At 45.7% G+C, this 21,317-nt stretch overlaps 1 protein-coding gene across 1 annotated transcript in view; it reads left to right on the top strand.

Annotated features, from left to right (window-relative positions):
* PRKCH (protein kinase C eta) overlaps positions 1-21,317 on the top strand; it is a 162,591-nt gene that overhangs the window by 138,579 nt on the left and 2,695 nt on the right. The window contains exon 13 of the mRNA XM_024219844.3: positions 20,634-20,777. Coding sequence (XP_024075612.1) covers positions 20,634-20,777 — 144 coding nt within the window. The remainder of the gene's footprint in view (positions 1-20,633; positions 20,778-21,317) is intronic.

Here is a 21,317-nt window from a genome sequence, read left to right as displayed (position 1 = left end):
GTGATGAACTGATGAGAGTTTACATCACAGAATTTTATATATGCCATTTGGTTCAATTCCTTACACATGTGTCACTTTCCAGGTGTCTGCTGCTTCAGGTGCCTGCACCAGAAATTTTTATTTATGATTCAAGAGACCAAGTCACTTTTCGCAGCACTAAGACACTTTGTATATCTTGAGCACGAGCTCCCTGCAGCCTCTGATTAATTGCTTTTGGTTACAGACCATTTCATCAGATAGTCTCATTGGTCGCTTCTCACTGTCTCATGTCGTACTTTCAATAGTGCCAAAGCATCTCCACTTTAGAGGAAAGGCAGCTCTTTGTAACTAGATACAAAAGGATATTTTTGGCCTCTAAATTCCAATGAATAATTGACATGCTTGTTTGCTCTTTACCTATTTTTGAATTGTAAGAAGGAATTTTAGTGCTAATAACTGAATTTATATATTTGCCACAGATATTAGCACAGTTCAATATTTATATATGAAGTTCCCGTATAACACACACTAGTACAGTAACTCCTCGCTTAAAGTTGTAGTTATGTTCCTGAAAAATGCGACTTTAAGCGAAATGATGTTAAGTGAATCCAATTTCCCCATAAGAATTAATGTAAATAGGGGGGGTTAGGTTCCAGGGAAATTTTGTTCACCAGACAAAATCTATATATTATATAGATATACACACACTATACGTTTTAAACAAACAATTTAATACTGTTCACAGCTATGATGATTGTGAAGCTTGGTTGAGGTGGTGAAGTTAGAGAGTGGAAGAGGGAGGGATATTTCCCAGGGAATGTCTTGCTGCTAAATGATGAACTAGCACTCGGCTGAGCCCTCAAGGGTTAACCCTTTGTTGTTAATGTAGCCTCTCACACAAGGCAGCACAAACACGAGGGAGGGGAGACAGCATGGCAGACAGAGACAGACACACACCTTGTGTGTGGGAGAGACAGAGATGCACACTGCCTCTTTAAGTAAGCTGACCCACTCTTAAGTGCATTGTCTTTTTAAGTGGATGAGGAAGTTGAGACAGCAGCTGCTGCCCCAAGCTCTCTCTTTCTCTCTCTGTCTGTGTCCCCTCCCTGCTCTATATGGAGAAGGGGTAAGCGGGGTGCAGGAGCAAGGGGGAGGGAGACACCCTGACATTAGCCCCCCCCCTTCCCTCCCAGCAAGCAGGAGTCTCTGGGAGCAGCTCCAAGGCAGAGGGCAGGAGCAGCACATGGCAGTGGGGGAGGGACAGCTGAACTGCTGATTGCTAGCCTGCTGGGCGGCTGCAGCACAGGGAACTTAGGGGAGGGGGGAGCCGATAGGGGGGCTGCCGGTCCACCCTGGTTACAAACCCCCACCAGCCAGCTGCAACAGGCTGCTCTTCCTGCAAGCAGTGGACAAAGCAGGCGGCTGCCAAACGACGTTAGAAGGGAGCATTGCACAACTTTAAACTAGCATGTTCCCTAAGTGATGAGCAACGTAACAACGTTAACCGGGATGACTTTAAGTGAGGAGTTACTGTACAATGCAGGTCTTTGTTCCCCTCTAGTGGCTGGCCTTTATGAAAGGATAATAGCTTACTATAGCTGCCGGTTAAGAGACTTGCTCAGGTGGTAGAGGGCTCCTGCTTTTAACATTCTCTAAGTTACTTATATGGCTTCTATTACTATAGTGTCTGAGCACCTCAGTCTCTACTGTATTTATTCTCCCAGCGTTCCTGCAAGGCAGGAAACCATTAACCCCATTTTACAGATGAGGCACTGAGAGACTAAGCGATTTACCCAAATACTCTGACATTACAGTGATAAGCATGGTAGAAGAGCCGATATAGAATGGAACAGATCACACATGAAGTCTGGCAGAGCGTGAATTGAACCTGGGTCTTCTTAATACCAGACCAGCACCCAAACTACTGGACCATTCCTCCTCACTAACGGGCCTGGCTTGAAACTTTCAGCAGTTCTAGTGATACTAATAAATGCAGAGCACAAGAGACACACATCCCTGAAACCAAAATCAAATTCTCCCTCCAGCCAGAATGGCAAAGGGTGTCAAATTAACCGTGATATTTGATCTGCTAAACAGTTGGCCTTTTGAGATTTTTTACAAGTTAATACATAGGATAAATGAGCACAGGAGCAGTTTATCTTTGCGTATGGCTTTCTGCTGTGATTCAGCATCATGAAGTTTGGGGCCTATTTCAAGTTGCTTTTCACCACCGTTCTGCTTTGCCCAGCTCCCTCCGCCCTAGAAGTCACCTGTGCATGTATCCTGTGAGGTAGGCTGCATCCTGTGCATCTCCATAATTTCCTGAAGGTTGCCACTATCCATTCTCAAGTGCTTGTTTAGGACATAAGGTCTTGTTTGGTCAATGGCTGTTCCAGGAATATTTTTGAGCATTGCTGCTGTAGGGAAACAAAAAACAACCTAGATGCACGTGGAGCCTGTGTAGAAGCCAGAGCAGAAACCATTTTGTGCTTTAAACAGGAAATTGTTCCTTATTTCCCCTTCAATGTTTTGTGTCATTTTAAAAATATTTGTAAAGGGCTGGAGGGAAGGGCCGGCTGATTCTGAGCTGGTGTAAATCAGCAAAGCTGTGCCAACTTACACCAGCTGGGGACCTGGCCCATTAGCTGTAACTAGAGCTGTATGAGGTTCATTTTCCAACTTCCATCTCCCACTACTCATTATCAGCCCTAATGTAATTCTGTTTAGATATGCCAGGAATGAATCTGGCCCCTGCTGCATCAACTTCTATAAAATATACCCCCTCAAAATCCTCCTTGATGTAAGCTGACCTAGTTACCCCCATCTTCTGGGGAGGTCTCTGTGAAAAGGAAACTTAATTTTTGGTTGCACTGGAAATGTCATTATGCAAGTTCCTAGACCGTGACTCACATTGGCTGTGTGTAGGTAGGGGTTCATTTTAATACAGAAGGCTGATGTCTGATTTGTCACTAGTGGACAATAACATTTAGAGTGGAGCTAGTGGTATTCCAAGCAGCTGGAGATCTTGGGATCCCAGCTGGATGAATTACAGCATGAAATATGACTGTCTCTTTCATTCTTTTTACCCCAGGAGCAGCATGGTATATCTGATTTCAGCACCATCACTACAACTCTAGTTGAGTTCATATCTGTGTGCTTTTCTTGGATATGGCCCGATCCTGCACCAGCTTGCTGGAAGTTTGGTTTAACAGGAAAGGAGACAGGGAAAGTCATGTTAAAAACCAAGGCTCAAGGAGCAACGGTCTAAAGGGGAGATAAAACCATGAAAGGTACAGAGGGAAAAATGCAGAGATCTTCCTTTCTGCACCAGGCTTCAGGGCAAGGGGAAGAGGAATACTTGGACTACACTACCAAAATCCACACCCCTGAGCGAGATGGTTATATGAACCTAACCCCTGATGTAGACAACACTATGTCAACAGGAGGGCTTCTCCCGTCCACATAGCTACCTCCTCTTAGGGAGGTCAATTAACTACGCTGATGGGAGAAGATAGAGTTTTCACTAAGCGCTACAGTGCTGTAAGTTTAGATGAGCCCTAAGACAATGGAGTCATTACAAGGGATGATGGTGTAGGTAATAGATAGAACTGGTGATCGGTGTTCCAAAGGCTTGGAGATTTGAAGTCTAGATGCTTTCCAAGGTTTTCTGGAGAGTACCAGCTGTACTAACGCCTCACTCTACAATTTAGGTAACCTCCAGGGTTAAGGCATGGTAGCACCCCAGGATAGCTTTATCCCTGCCTTCTGGGCCCAGAGCTTCTAACCATCAGGCCCCCCTCACATTTGACAGTCAAATGAGGAAGCTGGTGCTCACTGGGAGATGACTGCTAGCTTCTGTGCACAATGTGAGCGTTCAGACACTTTCTTACAGCTCAGACCCTCCTCCAAAAACTGGTGTGTGGGGAGCTCTGCCTTATTTTTGTGGATCACAAACTAGACTTCAGGCCTGCTGGAGACACAGGTGCTGGAACTGGGAGTGCTGCCACTCCCCCTGGCTTGAAACGGTTTCTATCATATGCAGGGTTTACCGTTTGGTTCAATGGCTCTTAGCACCCCCACTGTAAAAATTGTTCCAGCACCCCTGGTGGGAGATGCACATAATGGAAAAAAAGTATTATTTAAACACTGCTGTTGTCCACAGAGGTCAAAATCAAGACTGGGGGTAGGTGCCTGCAATGCTGATTTTGAATGAAACTGCAGGAGAGGGGTCAGATGCTGGAAGGACAGCCTGGGGTTTCAGTATTCTGTGTTCAACACTTAGTTTGGAAATGCAGATGAAAAGAAGACGGAAGTTGATTTATGTTTATAGATCACAATTATCTAGAATTGACAGAAATTAGGAAAGAAGAAAAGAAGACGGAAGTTGATCTATGTTTAAAGATTACAATTATCTAGAATTGACACTGACTCAGAAGGCAAATTCTCTGGTTTACCAAACTGTCTGTTGCCACAAGTCACCGAGTTCACTTCCTGCTGTGGTTATCTACGTAACTCCTTTGATGCTGTTTAACACTTGCAGTTGTCTGAACCCAGGATTAAAACAACAGCAGCAAAGTTGAGTACCTGTCATGAAGGATTTCTAATGTCAATTCCTGAGCAGAGTGGTCAGTGTTATCGCTGGGTCCTGCATGTTTCTCTTTATCACTTATTATTTTATTGAATTGTTTTGAAAAATATAAATAGATCACGGAATAGGAAAAGCCACTCTCCCAAGCAGCAGCTGCTAGCATATTTTGTCCCATATCTTTCCTTACTATTCCTCATATCGACGCACTTCCAGAATCTTATTGTTGCCTCTTTTCAGCTGAGTGGTGAGCCAATTTGGAGGCCTTGCTAGGTTGTTTTCATTAGGAGGAGAAATTGATGATGGGAGTCGGGTATCTCTTTGTTCACAAGAGTGTACAAAGTTCTTCACTGTGCACAGTGGGAACAAACAGGAGGCCGTTTCCTTGCTCAAAATTTCTTAGCCTATCTTTTCAGCCAGTACTTTGCCCAGAAGAAACTCTTTTGGTTTCCTTTCAGGGCTGCAATCACACTGCTTCTCTTGCTGTCTGCTTCCAGTACACACAGCTGCAATCCAGTCAATGCCCCATCACCTGTTTTGCAATCAATCCCCAGGGAAACTCCTGATCCTACCAGAGTTCTTGCTCAGACCTTCCATGTGGCCAGTGCTTTGGGCGGTGGGATCTATTGTTTCAGCTATTTTACTCCATATAGGTGCTTAATTGCTTATTTTATTTAGCCAGAATGAAGGGTGGTTACCCATCAGCTTCACTGAAGTGTGCGATTGCCCAAAGATCAGTGACACCCTTGCTTGCAGCTGCCCGCACTCTCCACCATAACGTGATCAACGTGTCATAAAGATCTAACGGTTGATTCCCATTTACATTCCTCCGGCAGGGTAGAGGGGCCTGAAAGTGAGAGAAAGTTACATTTACACTCACTTTCAAGCCCCTTTACACTGCCAGAGTGGTGTAAAGGGGCTGCAGTGTAAATGAGAATCAGGGCCCTAAGCTTGGATATAGGAAACAAAATAATGTTGCTCCAAGAATCCCTGTGGAAATAGGCCATTAGAAAGTAAGTCTGTCTCTCACAGGACCTATCTATGCTCTAATTCTTGGCCACTGGTGCACAAGATAGAGAAAAAGGGAATTGGGAGTTTCTTCTCCGGATGCAGTCTGTCCTGGAGAATCTCCCCATAGTGCTCGAGAGCATGTAGAGAGACAACTGGATTTCCCAGAATGCCTTGCTGCCAGGATGCCTCTGTTAGCTTGTTGCTTTGAGGTGTGATTCAGCCATCCTTACTTACACTGAATAGTTCCACAAGTAGTTTCACTGAAATCAGTGGGGCTACTCAAAGTCAGGTACTACTCCGGGTACATAAGGATGGCAGAATCCAGCACTAAAGCAGCATGCTACATAGAGGAACTCGGGTAGTGCATTCTGGTCAATGCTTTATGTGTTCATATAAATAACACCATAATTGCACCTTTTAAATCAAAGTCTAGTGCAGTGAACCAGTTTATTTTTATAGATAAGGTAGATAACAGTGTATAGAAAACAGGGATTTTCCTAGTTTGCAGGTGATACCAAGTAAGGAAGCACAGAAAATGGTGAGGCCCCCCACAAAAATGCAATTAAAGCAGAGCTGAGATCATTTTAATATCTTATGTGGTAAGTGCTAAATGTGATTCAGTCCAAGTAAATGGAGGATAATCGCTCCAAAATAAAGCGCTCAGAGACTGAATCTGTGCCAAACGAACATACCACAATCTGGCCAGAAATTAGATCTGAGAGATACTGAAAAAAATTCCCCTATGGCCCTCAGCCCAGGCAAGCTGCAGTAAAGAAAGCAATGAGAATGCAGGAGAAATAAACTATCCATCCTAGGGGATGTAAACATTACCAGCTATATTGGTTACACCTGGTGTAGGACACCTTACGCTTGCTCATCAGCATACTTTTAGGAAGGTCTTCCCGAGTCCATGAGAGAGAGCATGCAGCCAGTTGAGTCTCAATCTTGTCCCAAGCAGCAACTTGAAAATGTCATTAGTTAGGAGAGATGGTGGGAGAGACCCAGGTTCTTGCAGTAAGAAGATTTTTTTTTTTATGAAGCAGATTTTTTTCAAGAACATAATACAAGCAAACGGCTACCAGTGCCAGGGGAGCAGAGAAACAAATACATAGGACTGAGCTTAGCTTTCTGCCACCTTTCTGCCTCATCCCCCAAATCTTAGGGCCAGTTTGGCCCCTGGGCAAGTGAGCGCAACCGTGTGACGGCTGTAACTTCTGCTGGCTGGTGTGCCCTCCAGCTGCACCCCAGAATGCATCCTACAGTGGACTGGAATGCGAGAGGGGAGAACCAGGAGCTGGTGGCTTATAGCTGGCTACACTGACACATCCCCCAGAGAACACATGGAGTGTTACCACAGTGCTCTCCCTTCTTTGCACGCATGGTCCATGGATCCGGCCCACGTTCTTTGTGTTAAGAACAAATAGAAGGCAGCAGCTAATCTGTTTTGCACACAGTGTCAGAACAAGCAGCGTGAACTTGTTTGTGCAACAAACCGGGTACTGTAAGGTTTTAGACAAGGATTAAAGGGGAAAGGATGCACACAATGGTGGACACAACTGAAATCAAAGAGGAGCCATGCTGAACTCATTGCTTCTCCTCACAGTCAAGGAGCCTGGCTAACAAAAGCAGATATTAAAAATGCCTTCAAATATGCCAATACATCATTCCCTTTGGCATCTTTTCTGAGTGGGCAGACCCAAAAGTTAGATTAAGCTTTGGCTGTCAAAGCCACACTAAAATATTTGACTTGCTTTCTGAAGCTCTGTGCTGGATCCTTGTAAACAACTTTTGTTTACTTTTCATCTTGCATTTCCTGAGCAGTTCTCCAGCTCCAATCTCCGAACCTCATTCTGGAATCCCTGTAGCTTCCCAGCTGAGAGAACCTCCAAAGGGATCACACTAAATATTCTCTCTTCTTCCAAGCCTATGAGAAACTCATCTACATTAATACATTATTAGTAGGGCTGTCGATTAATAGCAGTTAACTCATGTGATTAACTCAAAAAAATGAATCGCGATTTAAAAAATGAATCACAATGAATCTCAGTTTTAATCGCACTGTTAAATAATAGAATACAAATTGAAATTTATTAACTATTTTGGATGTTTTTCTACATTTTCAAATACATTGATTTAAATTACAACCCCGAATACAAAGTGTACAGTGCTCACTTTATATTATTTTTATTACAAATATTTGCATTGTAAAAATGATAAACAAAAGAAAGTGTCAAGTATATTTTTAAAAGAAATAGTATTTTTCAATTCACCTCATACAAGTACTGTAGTGCAATCTCTTTATCATGAAAGCGCAACTTAGGGTATGTCTACACTACCGCGGTAGTTCGACGGCTGGCAATCGAACTTCCGGGTTCGATTTATCGCGTCTGGTCTGGACGCGATAATTCGAACCAGGAAGTGCTCGCCGTCGACTGCGGTACTCCACCTCAGCGAGAGGAGTACCGCGGAGTCGACGGGGGAGCCTGCCTGCCGCGTGTGGACCGCGTCTGAACCGCGGTAAATTCGAACTAAGGTATGTCGACTTCAGCTACGTTATTCACTTAGCTGAAGTTGCGTACCTTAGATCGAATTGGGGGGTTAGTGTAGACCAGGCCTTACAAATGTAGATTTTTTTTTGTTTACACAACTGCACTCAAAAAGAAAACAATGTAAAACTTTAGAGCCTACAAGTCCACTCAATCCTACTTCTTGTTCAGCCAATTGCTCAGACAAACAAATTTGTTTACATTTATGGAAGATAAGGCTGCCTGCTTCTTATTTACAATGTCACCTGAAAGCGAGAACAGATGTTCGCATGGCACTTCGGTAGCCAGCATTGCAAGGTATTTATGTGCCAGATATGCTGAAAATTTGTATGCTCCTTCGTGCTTCAGCCACCATTGCAGAGGACATGCTTCCATGCTGATGACACTCATTAAAACAATAATGTGTTAATTAAAATAAGCACTGTACACTTTGTATTCTGTGTTGTAATTGAAATCAGTATATTTGAAAATGTGGAAAACATCCAAAAATATTTGTATAAATAGTATTCTAATATTGTTTATCAGTGCAATTAATTGTGCTTAATTTTTTTAATTGCGTGATTAATCGTGATTTTTTTTTTATTTTAGGTACCCAGGTTTGAAAATTTTGGCCTAAGTCTATTCATTTTTGTGTTGTATTTGTGTTGATGGGAACATCTGAAAAAGTTGGGGGGAAGCAAGCAGATTCCAGTACAAGAAGTTAGTTTGAAGCTAAACGATCAGTATTCTAACTTCACCTGGGGCAGAGAGCCACCTTTTGGGACCAGATTCTCTGCTGTGTGAATGGGCAAAATTCCATTGATGTCAATGAAGCTTTACCCATTTACAGCTGCAGAAAATGTAGCTCCAGATGTGTCAATCACTCACACTGCTTCCTCTTTCTACCCTGATTTATTTTGCGTATCCTTCTTCCTCAACAATCTTCACAACAGAGTAATCTTCTTTGTTCTCTGCAGCCCTTGGAATTGTCAGCCCCTCATCCAGTGGTCCCGTGATCATCTAGAGACCAAGCAGGAGTGAGACCAACCTTATCTCAATTTAATATCAGTGAAGTTAACCTCTGCAGCACTGACATTTTTATCCTTAGCACCGGGGGCTGTAGCACTAAAGCTGTTGCTAGTCCCATTGTGATAGATGTTAAGTTTTACACTCCATGTGGCTTTCGGAAGGGCAGAGAGGAGTAATTTAGTCTTACCCACATCCCCTTTACTTCTTAGCTGGAAAGGGGAAATAACCAAAAATTTCCCCCCATTTTCAAAAATGCATTTCAAATATATTTCTACTCCCTAGACCTAATGCTGCATTCTTCAGGCCTTGTCTACATGGGAGAATTTGCCTTGATTCCTGCCAGCAGTAGCCAGAACCCCAACACAGACAGGCAAAGCTGTTATTTGCATCAATGGAGCTCACCCCTGCTTAAAACTATGGTAAACTGACTGGTAGGAATCACAGCGTATAGCAATTTACCATCCTGCACAAGGGGCCAAGCAGCAGTACTGCTACTGCTGCATCTGGCCACCGATAGCTGTAATCGGGGCAAATCCTCAGTGTAGAAGAGAGCTGACATTTTCAAAAGTGCCTCATTGACGTGGAAGTCTAAATCCTATGTTCAAAAAATGACTTCAGCACTTAGGAGCCTAATTGTCAGTGACAGTCAGTGGAACCTAAGGCCTTGGCTACACTTGCAGATGTACAGCGCTGTGAGTTAAACCTGACTTCGTGCAGCTGAGTAGGGAAAGCGCTGCAGTCTGTCCACACTGACAGCTGCCCAGTGCACTGTCGTGGCCACATCTGCGGCAATTGCAGCGCTATTGGGAGCAGTGCATTATGGGCAGCTATCCCACAGAGCACCTTTTCCCATTCTGGCGCCGTGGGTTGTGGGAAGGGGGCGTGGGTGCGGGGGATTCTGGATCCTGTCCCAATGCCCCGTGATGCATCGCTTCACATCCCAGAAATCCCTTTGTTTCCGTCCACCTTTGGCGCCATCTTTCAAAGGTTTCTGTGCAGCGCGATCTGCCTGCGGGAAATGGAGTCCGAACTGCTGAGGCATATGCTGACGAGTCTCGCCAGCACATCATGTTTGGCTGTCGAACTATTCCTTAAGATCCAAAGTGACAGTGAGAGTGAGGGTGAGGAGTCCGACGATGCTATCGAGCCGCGTAACGCGTACGACACGAAATTGCTTGTGGCATTCACGGACATGCTCAGCACCGTGGAATGCCGCTTTTGGGCTCGGGAAACAAGCACCGAGTGGTGGGATCACATCGTCGTGGAAGTCTGGGATGACGAGCAGTGGCTGCAGAACTTTCGGATGAGAAAAGCCACTTTCATGGGACAGTGTGAGGAGCTTGCCCCCACCCTGCGGCGCAAGGACACGAGATTGAGAGCTGCCCTGCCAGTGGAGAAGCGGGTGGCTATTGCAATCTGGAAGCTGGCAACTCCAGACAGCTACCGGTCGGTCGCAAACCAGTTTGGAGTGGGAAAATCGACCGTTGGAATCGTGTTGATGCAAGTTTGCAAGGCCATTAATCGCATCCTACTCAGAAGAACCGTGACTCTGGGTAACGTGCAGGAAATAGTGGATGGCTTTGCACAAATGGGGTTCCCTAACTGTGGAGGGGCGATAGATGGGATGCACATTCCTATTCTGGCACCACCCCACCTAGGATCCGAGTACGTTAATCGGAAGGGGTATTTCTCTATGGTTCTCCAGGCGCTTGTGGATCGCCGTGGGCGTTTCATTGACATTAACACAAGCTGGCCCGGAAAGGTGCATGACGCACGCATCTTTCGGAACACTTGGCCGTTCAGGAAGATGCAGGCTGGGACTTTTTTTCCCAGAGCGGAAGATCACGGTAGGGGAAGTTGAAATGCCCATTGTGATCCTTGGAGATCCCGCTTACCCGTTAATGCCGTGGCTCATGAAACCCTACACAGGGAGCCTTGACAGCAGCAAGGAACGGTTCAACTACAGGCTGAGCCGGTGCCGAATGACTGTGGAGTGTGCCTTTGGCCGTTTAAAGGGCCGCTGGCGATCTCTGTATGGGAAGCTGGACTTGGCCGAAAACAGCATCCCCGCGGTTATATCCGCGTGCTGTGCCCTCCATAATATTTGTGGAGGGAAGGGTAAAAGCTTCACTCAGGCATGGACCTCCGAGGTTCAACACCTGGAGGCTGAATTTGCACAGCCAGAGAGCAGGGCTATTACAGGGGCCCAGCGCGAGGCTGCAAGGATTAGGGATGCCTTGAGGGAGCAATTTGAGGCTGAAAACCAGCAGTGATATCTGGTGCCCTGCACAGGAGTGAAGTGCAGTAGTTCCAATCTTTAGGAATCAGTGTCTGCTAAGCAGACAAGCAGACTTGCAGTGCCATTTTTATTTCCTGGGCTAAGGAGTCTTTTACTTTATGCAATAATAAAGAATGTTTTCAAAGCCAAAGAATCCAATTATTGAAAAGAAAAAAAAATTATTTATTGAAAAGAAACAAGGGGGTGGAGTGGGGAACAGTACAATCACAGATTCACGTATGTCCTGTCTGGTGTGCTGTGCAGTGAGTGCTGCACTTCAGGATAGCTATACTGCATGGTGATGGGGGTTGAGTGCAGAGGGTAAGGGTCGTGGTTTTCAGGGCTGGGTGGTGAAGATACTGGTGTTGGAGGCAGCGGGTGGCGTGAAGAACACGGAAGTTGGGGAAAGTGGGTTGTAGGTGACAGTGGGGCACAACGGAAAGAGTTTTGGGACAAGGGCTGTGGGGGGGGGTGGCGTTTGCGTTTGCGGTACTGCTCCTCTTTCTGCATGGCTACCAGCTCCTGGATAGCATCTGCTTGGCGCTCCAGGATGCTTATGAGCCTATCAGTGCTTTGCTGCCGGTGCGCGGTGCTTTGCCGCCGGTGCTTTGCCGCCGGTGCTTTGTGTTTTCCTGGCGGATCCTGCTTTCTCTCTCCCTCCAGTCCTGTGCTTTCTCGTTCTCTTTAATAGATTGCCACATCACTTCTTGCAGCATGTCGTCTTTGCTTTTTTGCGGTCTCTTCCTGAGTCTTTGCAGTCCCTGAGCAGGCGATAAGAGGGACGGCTGAGGTCTCAAGGTTGATGCAGCTGTATAGGCAAAATGCAACATTTAACAAAGGCAGCATTGTTTATACCAGACAGAGTAATGATTCCCCCCGCACTTAAGGAGTAGAAAACACACAGGGTCTACACAATAGCATAATTTTCCCGTCCGAAACAGAGCGCACATATCCCATGGGAGCCTCAAAATGGTGAGTACGGGGGACTGATTGTTTCAGGGCTGCACTGTCCTCTGGGTTTCTGTGCCTTGGGGAGAGCTAACAGCTTCAGGGGGCACCTACACTGAACACTGTCCCAACATTTTCCACAGGAGTTCGTCCTGGACGATATCTCGCTGCTGAGGGTGACCTGGGAAGCAAGGGAGGGTCTTCTGCTACAATGCGGCTTCCGCCCTGGCCCATATGCAGCTTGCCTGTGTGCAGCAATGGTCCCCCCGCCCCTCGCAGCACAGTGGTGCGGACACGTTAGCCTGGCTGGGACAAGGACCACGGTGGCTCTCCCGATAAACCTGCGCAAGCGCATTGCACACGTTCTGGATGAGACATTCGAGGAGATTACCGAGGCCGATTGCCGCATCAATGCACTATTCCGCATCTAGGCATGCATGCCCAACCCTCCTCTCCCAAAGAGCCTGCACCGAAAAAATTCCTTCCCAAAAAAAAACCTCACTTACCGGGAACCTGCTCTTCTGTTTGTCCTCCACCAAGTACCGGCCGCTGCGACTGGCTACCTTCCTCCTGGCTCGAGAAGAGCTCCTGGCTGCATGGCTCCAGGGATTCCGGGGTGTCTCCATCCGGCCCACCACCATCACTCCCGTTTTCCTCCTCCTCCTCCCCCCCACCCCCCACACCGGCTCTGAAGTGTCCATGGTGGTGCTCGGAGTGGAGGTGGGGTTAACCCCAAGTATCGCATCCAGCTCTTTGTAGAATCGGCAGGTCACGGGGGGAGCATCCAAACGACCGTTTGCGTCGCGGGCTTTTCGGTAGGCACTCCGCAGCTCCTTCACTTTAATCCTGCACTGCAGGGCGTCCCGGTCATGGCCCCTTTCCATCATGTCCTTTGATACCTTCCCGAAGGTATCGTAATTCCTACGGCTGGAGCACAGCTGGGACTGTACAGCTTCCTCCCCCCAAACACTGATGAGGTCCAGCAACTCGCCATTGCTCCATGCTGGGGCTCGCTTGGTGCGTGGAGGCATGGTCACCTGGAAAGATTCGCTGATAGCACTCCACACCACGCCGGGCTGAGCAAACAGGAAGGGGATTTTTAAAATTCCCGGGGAATGTAAAGGGTCGGTCACATTGTTGGTTACCTGAGGCCAGGGCAGTAGAGTTTGAACTGATGACCAGAGTGGCTAGAACAGACATTGTGGGATACTGTCGAATACTTCTGGAGGCCATTCACAGCGCATTGGGCGGCCACACTGGCGCCGCAGCGCTGCAGTGGCAGCGCAATACTCGCTATTCCTCTCAGAGAGGTGGAGTACATGCAGCGCTGCAACCACGGAGATACAGCGCTGCAAATGCCTTGCCAGTGTGGACGGGGAGTGAGTTACAGCGCTAGGGGAGCCTTTACAGTGCTGTAACTCGCAAGTGTAGCCAAGGCCTAAGTGCCTGGGTCACTTTTGAAAATGGGATTACGGCTTCTGAGCCATTTAGGCACTTTTGGGAGTTATACACCTGGTCTAATTCAGGCAGTGCTCTCATGGAAGGTAATGGGAGTCTTGTCCAAGAAAGGAGCTCAGGACTGAGCCCCGTAAGAGCTGCTAACGAAGGGCTCCTATGCTATCTGAGTGCCTCCTGACTTCACATCATTAACAAATGCGTCTTCCCCTTTGTTTAGAGGCTGCTGAAGGCTAATGAAATCATATATTGTTGGTTTGTTTTGCTTACATAATAGTCAAACCACGTTTGCTGCAAGTCCAGTGTTCAGTCACAAGATTCATGAAGGGAAGCCTTAATTAGAGTAATTGCTCTATTTATATAACGATTCCCCTTTGTCTAAAATCAGAGAGATCTTTGAGAAACCCTGTTTCCTTTAGAGTTAATTTCTGTTTTGTTGTTCCAGGCCACTCCTCTGAATGAGCCTGAGTATCCTGGAGAGCCCATTCTGTCTCATTCCCAAGGGAGCTGTAGTTTGGTTCCATTAGTCTAGTGCACTCTTGCTTTTCCTTTTTGTGTTTATCATACTTCACTAACAACAAGAGGGAAACTAAGAAAAAGTACAAGGAAATATTGCTTTTGCTTAACATCTTGAAGGCAAGAGTTGGATTGGGATGGTCTGGCTCAGTGTCCATTTGAAGAAGGTTGGTCATGTGGTTAAGAGATGGGTTGGGACTCAGGAGAGCTGTCATCGGCTCTGCCACAGACTCTCCGTGTGTCTCTGGGCTGGTCACTTAACTTCTCTGTGCTTCAGTTCCCCATCTGTAAAATGGGGATAATAACACTTCATTAAATACTTACCTTCTGTGTCTCTCTCTTGTCTGTTTAGATCATAAGCTCCTCAGGGCTTCGGTTATGTCTTACTAAGTGTACGTAAGCAGCCTAACTCAATGACCTGAGTTGTGACAGCTACACACTACTGTAGTACAAGTCATAATAATTATTGCTAATAGAAGCCAACTGTTGTGGCTAAAGAAGGCATTTTCATTCCTTACCCTTCCAAGTTCCTGAGATGCTTTTCCCCTCACCCCTCGTGTTTGGATTTTATTTTTTTTTACATTCCCCTCCACTAAGAAGTAACCTACTCACCACAATATTACATGTGAAACTAATCACTGATGATAAATAAATGCAAAATAGATATGTTAAAATAATGCTGAGTGTGTGTGTGAGAGAGAGAGAGATCATTATATATAAAACTCTAAAAAGCAAGGAAATTATTATTAGAAACCTAGTTTGTGCAAACGTTTCTGCACATTCTCAAGTCTCTAGACAAGTTTACAAGGCATGGTTCTTTATAAATCAGTTGCAGTGCTCTGGGGCAAGCAGTGTACAGAACCTGTCTACAGATTTAACTCTGGTGGGTGACAGAATATTTTCCCAATGATGAGCTCTTTATCCCTACAATCTCTGTTGTAGCGTCACTGGCAGACTAATCTTCCACTCTGAACTGTATGGAGTGATTCGTTATATGTTCTTTCAGTAAATATGTATCAATAATTCCATGGAAGTCAGGTGTTCTGGCTCAGTGTGCTGTTTTTGGCTGATGCGCCTCTGGGAAGTTCAGATGAGGTCAGGTTCAATCTAACTGAGTTTACAGCTTTACAAACCCATTTAAACAGAGGAGTCAAGGCCATTGATTTCAGTGGAAGCAGGATCAAGTGACATACAATTTTTAACCTGTTTTGCTTTTGCTAAGGGCTGTCTCATTCTTTCTATGTAATTCTTTGATGGGCAGTTTGTAGATAGGGCTTGGTCCAGTGGCAGATATTCATATTAGTTGTCTAATTATTGGTGCAAAGTACAGATACTGATTAAGTACTAAATGACATTTTCCAAGGGGAACCTTTTACCTGTGAATCATCTCCCATTACCTGCCAAAACACAGAAGAGTTGTGTGACCTGGAAGGCCCTGTAGGTCTTTCAGACCTGGGCCTGATTATGAACATATATTGGCCTAAGTTTTGTGGGGCCAAGACTTTCCTCTTCCAGAGTTTATCATTTCCCAGTACAATCCTAGAGGCCAGGCCCTGGATTTTTTAAATGTCCTTGTGTGTTTTCCCTTGTCCTATTCATTTCTCATCTGGTATCCAGAAGCCCTCAGAGCTCTCTAGTGGCCTAGCATGGCATCCTGCAATACCCGTCCTGCCACTGACTAGTTAGGAAGGTGTTGGCTAAAATTTTGGAGCCATTGACACAAGCTTCAATCTCCCATAACGTCACGTAAACACTTTAGAGAAGAAGGCTGGTCTTTGTGATTAAGGGATTGGATTGCGACTCTGGAGAGCTGGGTTTAATTCCCTGCTCTGCCACAGACTTGTTCTGTGACCTTGAGCCACTTATGCCTCAGTTACCCATCAGTAAAATGGAGATAATACTTTTTTTTCCTCCCACTCTTTGTCTGTCCTGTCTATTTAGGGGCTGTCTTTTACTGTGTATATGTATAACACCTAGCATACCGTGTCCCTGCTATTAGGCCTCTAGACACTACCATAATACAAAGAATAAATAATACAACATTTTTACTGAGGTTCTAAGCTGCCTAGGGAGTTTCATAGATTTTTAAGGCCAGAAGAGAACATCATAATCATCTGTCTGACCTCCTGCCTTAGAATTTCAGCCAGTGAATCCTGCGTGAACCCCATTACTTTGGGCTGAATTAGAGCATATCTTTTAGATTATTAAATGTAATGAGAATCAGGCATCCAAATCCCTTAGGCGGCTTTGAACATTTGAGCCTTTAATTTGAAGTGCATCAGATGCTACGATATGTAACTACATTATGGCACAAAATACTAACATTGACACACTTAGTTAGTAAGAGGTGCTGTTAGCATTCTGTTTTTCCTGGGACTCAGTTGCCAGATACCTACCGTACTTGATGATGTTAAACCCAACCATTTCCAACATAAAACATGCATACTGTATCCAGTCTGCCCCAGACTCACCATTTCTAGAAAGCATGATAAGATTTCATGCACCGAAAGACTAGAAATGGCAAACAGCATGGTGTTTGTGACAGCCCCTGGGTCATAGCGGCATGAGGACAGCACATCAGCCTGTGTAATTGGGGAGGATGTTCTGGGGTGCCATGAATATAGTAACCGTTTACAGGTACTGTATAATGACATCTAAGGGCTAGAATTTCAGAATGATAAATCACACATACTGAGCTGTATTTGCATGCAAAATGCCTCAGTACAGTGTAAAAGAAGTCAGTCAGAGATGGATGCAGTTATGTGTGATGATAATAAATGTGACTGTCCTTTCCAGTTGTATCCTGCCTGTTTTAAAACAGAATATTTTGGGCCTGATTCTCATTTAATACAGCCCTTTGCTATCACTCTGGTCATGTACAGGTGCCTTCGGAAAACTGAGTTATTTACACTCACTCTTAAGGACCCACCTACTCTGTCAAAGTGGTGTAAAGGGGCCTTCCTGAGATAGGGGCCCTTTATTTTTGAGAGAGACCTAAAGATAATTGTTCAGGCTTCTGCGTTATCACTTGAGCCCCAGTGCCCGTGCACAGTGAACACACACACTTCCAAAACAAGACAAACTACAGAACAGGACTGAATTTATACATCAAATATGAAGCACAGGAGAAGGAGGCTCTTTGATCAAGTATCCAGTGGTTCGAATCATTTCCAAAGATGTTTACTCTTCTGAAACAAGGATCACTTCAAAAGGATTTTCGCAGAGGCCCAGCCGTGAGCTTGGCCGTAATTATGCATCTTCCCACAACTGCCCCAGGGGGCAGGCAGTGAGACGTGCATTCCATAAGTGAGCAAATGGGAAGGACTGATTCCCTTCCTGCCTTCTTTGGATACCAAAAATCAGATACATTCGGGTTTGAGATACCTACTGTCTTGTGTCAGCTATAATTCCCCGAGGAGGTGCAGGAGGTCTACTGTGCTAATCAGAGCCAGCTAACAGAACCAGAACAATTGGGTGGACCTTGATTTATTGCACTGGATGCCTTTGCTTGATTCAGTTTTGGCGTAATGCTGAATAAAACAAGCCAGTGAGAATGTAAGCACAGTCCTACTTCCTAGGGCTCTGGGTTGGTTTTGTGAATGGACAGACCCTTCTGATTTTTGTTGGTTACATGGCTTGAACCTATATGTACCAAGCCTTTAGAACATCAGAATGGCCATACTGGGTCAGACCAAAGGTCCGTCTAGCCCAGTATCCTGTCTTCCAGCAGTGGTCAATGCCAGGTGCTTCAGAGGGAATGGACAGAGCAAGTGATCCATCCCCTGTTGCCCGTTCCCAGCTTTGGCAAACGGACGCTAGGGACACCATCCCTACCCATATCCATTGATGGACCTATCCTCCATGAGACTTTGCTGAGACTTGAAAATCTTTGTTATTTTTCATTCTTAGCAGAGGCGGCATAGTGTAGTGGATAGGTACTGGGCTGGGAGTCAGGAGACCTGGGCTCTATTTCCAGCTGTTGTGTGACCTTGGACAAGTTACTTCATCTAGATGTGCCTCCATTTCTCCTTCCCCTCCTTTGTCTTGGTTGTCTTGCCTATTTAATCCAAGTTCTTTTGGAAAGATACTGTCTTGTACTGTGTGTTTGTACAGGGCCTAGCACAATGGGACTTGATCATGGTAGGGGCCTCTAAGAACCACTGCAATACAAATAAGAAAAAGAGTAATTTTTACTTTCCCTCTGGGTTCAGAAGTGGGTCTGCTAAAACAGTAGGAGAGATGTTCTCATCTCTCCAGCATGACTGGAAGCAACATCACAGGGAATCTCACAAGTGAGTCTGTTATCATATGATTTCCAGCTACTTTTGCAAACCTAAGAAGTTCATCTAAAGGCTCTGAATGGGTTTCGCTTTGCCCCTCACTGATTTGTATATGGATTGGAATCTGAGCGGTCATGGAAGATTTTACAGAGAAATAGATCAAGGGGAATCCACTAATCCCAAATCAGAGTGTTTTAGGGATGCGTACTTCCCTTGGATTGTGCTGGCAGAGGAACAAAAGCAGGTAGAATAGGAGGGGGCGTTCATAGGAGGGAAACAGCCCTTCCACTGTATTTTGTCCCCACCCAGGAGATACCACATAGCTGGTGCTTTGTGGTACAGAAGGGGCATGCTTAGGGCACAGCCACCTGTGAATCCAGATTATCAGCTGCAGTAAACTGCATTAACTCCCCTTCTGCACCTTCTGGCAGGGTTGGTGGAAAACAGACATAGGATGGGAGAGCCCGTGGCAGCATGGCTCCCATGGAAGCCATGCTGCCAAGGAAGAAGGTTGGGAGGTCAGAGAGCTCCATACAGGAGCTGGCTCCCTGTGCCAGTGGCCTGAAGTCCAAGAGGGTGCTGTTGGGTTTATTTGTGGAGCTGAGGGTCCTATAGGCTTCCCAGGCTGCAAAATCCCCCACGCACACTTGCATGAGGTCAGAAAGCCCATCCCATTCATGGGGGAAATGTGGAGGAAACTCCTTGAGGTGAATCTTGCAGAATTTCCAGTGATCCCCGTCCCCTCTCATGGGACTGTCCAGGGGAGGGAATGACTGGGCCTTTTAGTAATTCCTCTTCAAGGAATTCCAGCCTTCTGAAAGGTTCTTCCAGTCGGATTCAAGAAGGTTTCTCAAAGCTCCTCCTGCTCATTTTAATTTTCTCATTGCCGAGGATGCAGTAGACTTAAAATTCTATCAACAGTGACCAGATGCCTGGTGTGGCTGGTGCGGTATTTAATGAATGTAATGCTCTTTCATCCTCGAGAAACTCATCTGAACAACTCAACCAATGATCTTGATGTTCCTTTCTGCTGCCATTTCAGCTGTCCCGGCAAATTGAAGTGGCTGTTTTTTCCCAATCAAATTGAATTGGATTTCTCTTACTCTAGTGAATCAAATGTTGGGGGGGGGATTTTGATTTGGTTTCTTTTAAAAATATATATATATAGGTCCTGAAGTTTAAAAACAAAGGAAAATACTCTATTCCTCGTATGAGAAAAGACTTCCCAACTGCTTGAAAATGCATTCTCACTTGAGCATTATTTCTAGAATCTGAAAGGTACAAGCCATATCCCTCTCACCCCAGTACTGAACCAGTTAGATGAGCCATAGCTTTTCTTATTACTTTCCTCCAGATCAGAACCCCTAGCTGAAGTTTGATGCTGGTATACAGAGGTTTCTTCCTCTCGTAGCAGAGATGGGAAAGTCCTCCAATAAGTTTCACACACAAAAGGTGATGTCACCTGTATGAATTCATATGTTCAATTTTCTTTGGGTTGCTGCTTCCTTCTTAATGATCTGTGACATTCAAACCCTTCCTCATTCTCCTCAGCCATCTCCGATTTCTGAGAGCCTGCAAGAAGCTCGTTGCAGGTTTCTGGCTTCACTTCAGCAGGCTGAGGTTTAGGAAAAAGGAACCGTTAAAAACTGACTCTAATCCAAAGCCCAGGCAGCTGGCAAATACCAACCTTATAAAGAGCTTTTGTTCTTGAAAAAGAAACCCCCCAAAACACTGTGCAATGTCAGTAGTGCTGCAGATGATGCACTTTAACCTTCTTTTACTATCATGGTAACCAAGGATGTAAGTGAAATATAAGTGGCCACGGACATAAATATACCCATGCTTCCTCCCTAAAAGAGGAGTCAGGATCCCTGCGTGCTCTTCCAGTGTAATGAAGGTGGAAAGTCTGGCCAGCAAAGTAGGCCCAACAAGAAAGTTTGTGTGATTGCTAGTAATAGGTGTCTCTCCCGTCTCCTTGCTGGATGTGAGTTAGAGGACTAACCAGGTTCATTTATTTTGCTCTGCAGTTTATGACCAAGAACCCCAACATGCGCCTGGGCAGCCTGGCTCAGGGTGGAGAGAACACTATACTGAGGCACCCCTACTTTAAAGGATTGGACTGGGACCTCCTGAACCAGCGCCAGATGGAACCGCCCTTCAGACCTCGAATTGTGAGTGATGGGGAGCCAGCAAGAGAATCTCCTTTTGTTGAATTCTTTCACTAGCTGTATAACTACGGGGAGAAGGATGCAGTGGAAGGGCGGCTTTGTGATTAAGGCACTGGACTGGGACTTAGGAGAATTGGGCTCAATTCACAGTTCTGCCACAGATATCCCTCTGTGATGCTGGTCAAGTTACTCAATCTGCCTGGGATAGAAAGATACTTAAGCATCTAATGACACATTTTCAGAAGTGTCTAAGCAGATTAGGTACCTAACTCCCCTCTGTGCTTTAATTCCCATGTGCAAAATGTGGGGTAATAATCCTTCCCTTCCCCCAACTTAACCTTGCCTTGTCTATTGAGACAGTGACCTGTCCAGGGCAGGGGCTGTCTCTCACTGGGTATTTGTACAGTGCCCAGCCCAGTGGGGCAGTGATCCATGCTGAGGCCTGTGGGTGCTACTGTAATGCCATTGAATAATTACAATGGTGGGGAGCACAGAGTGCTGGTCCCTCTGTCCCCTGATACCATACTGTCCCACGGATGCTCC

The sequence above is a fragment of the Terrapene carolina genome, unplaced genomic scaffold (genome assembly GCF_002925995.2).
Source record: "Terrapene carolina triunguis isolate 2854851 unplaced genomic scaffold, T_m_triunguis-2.0 Scaffold189, whole genome shotgun sequence".
NCBI classification, from domain to species: domain Eukaryota; kingdom Metazoa; phylum Chordata; order Testudines; family Emydidae; genus Terrapene; species Terrapene triunguis.
This window is presented reverse-complemented; position numbering and strand designations above follow the sequence as displayed.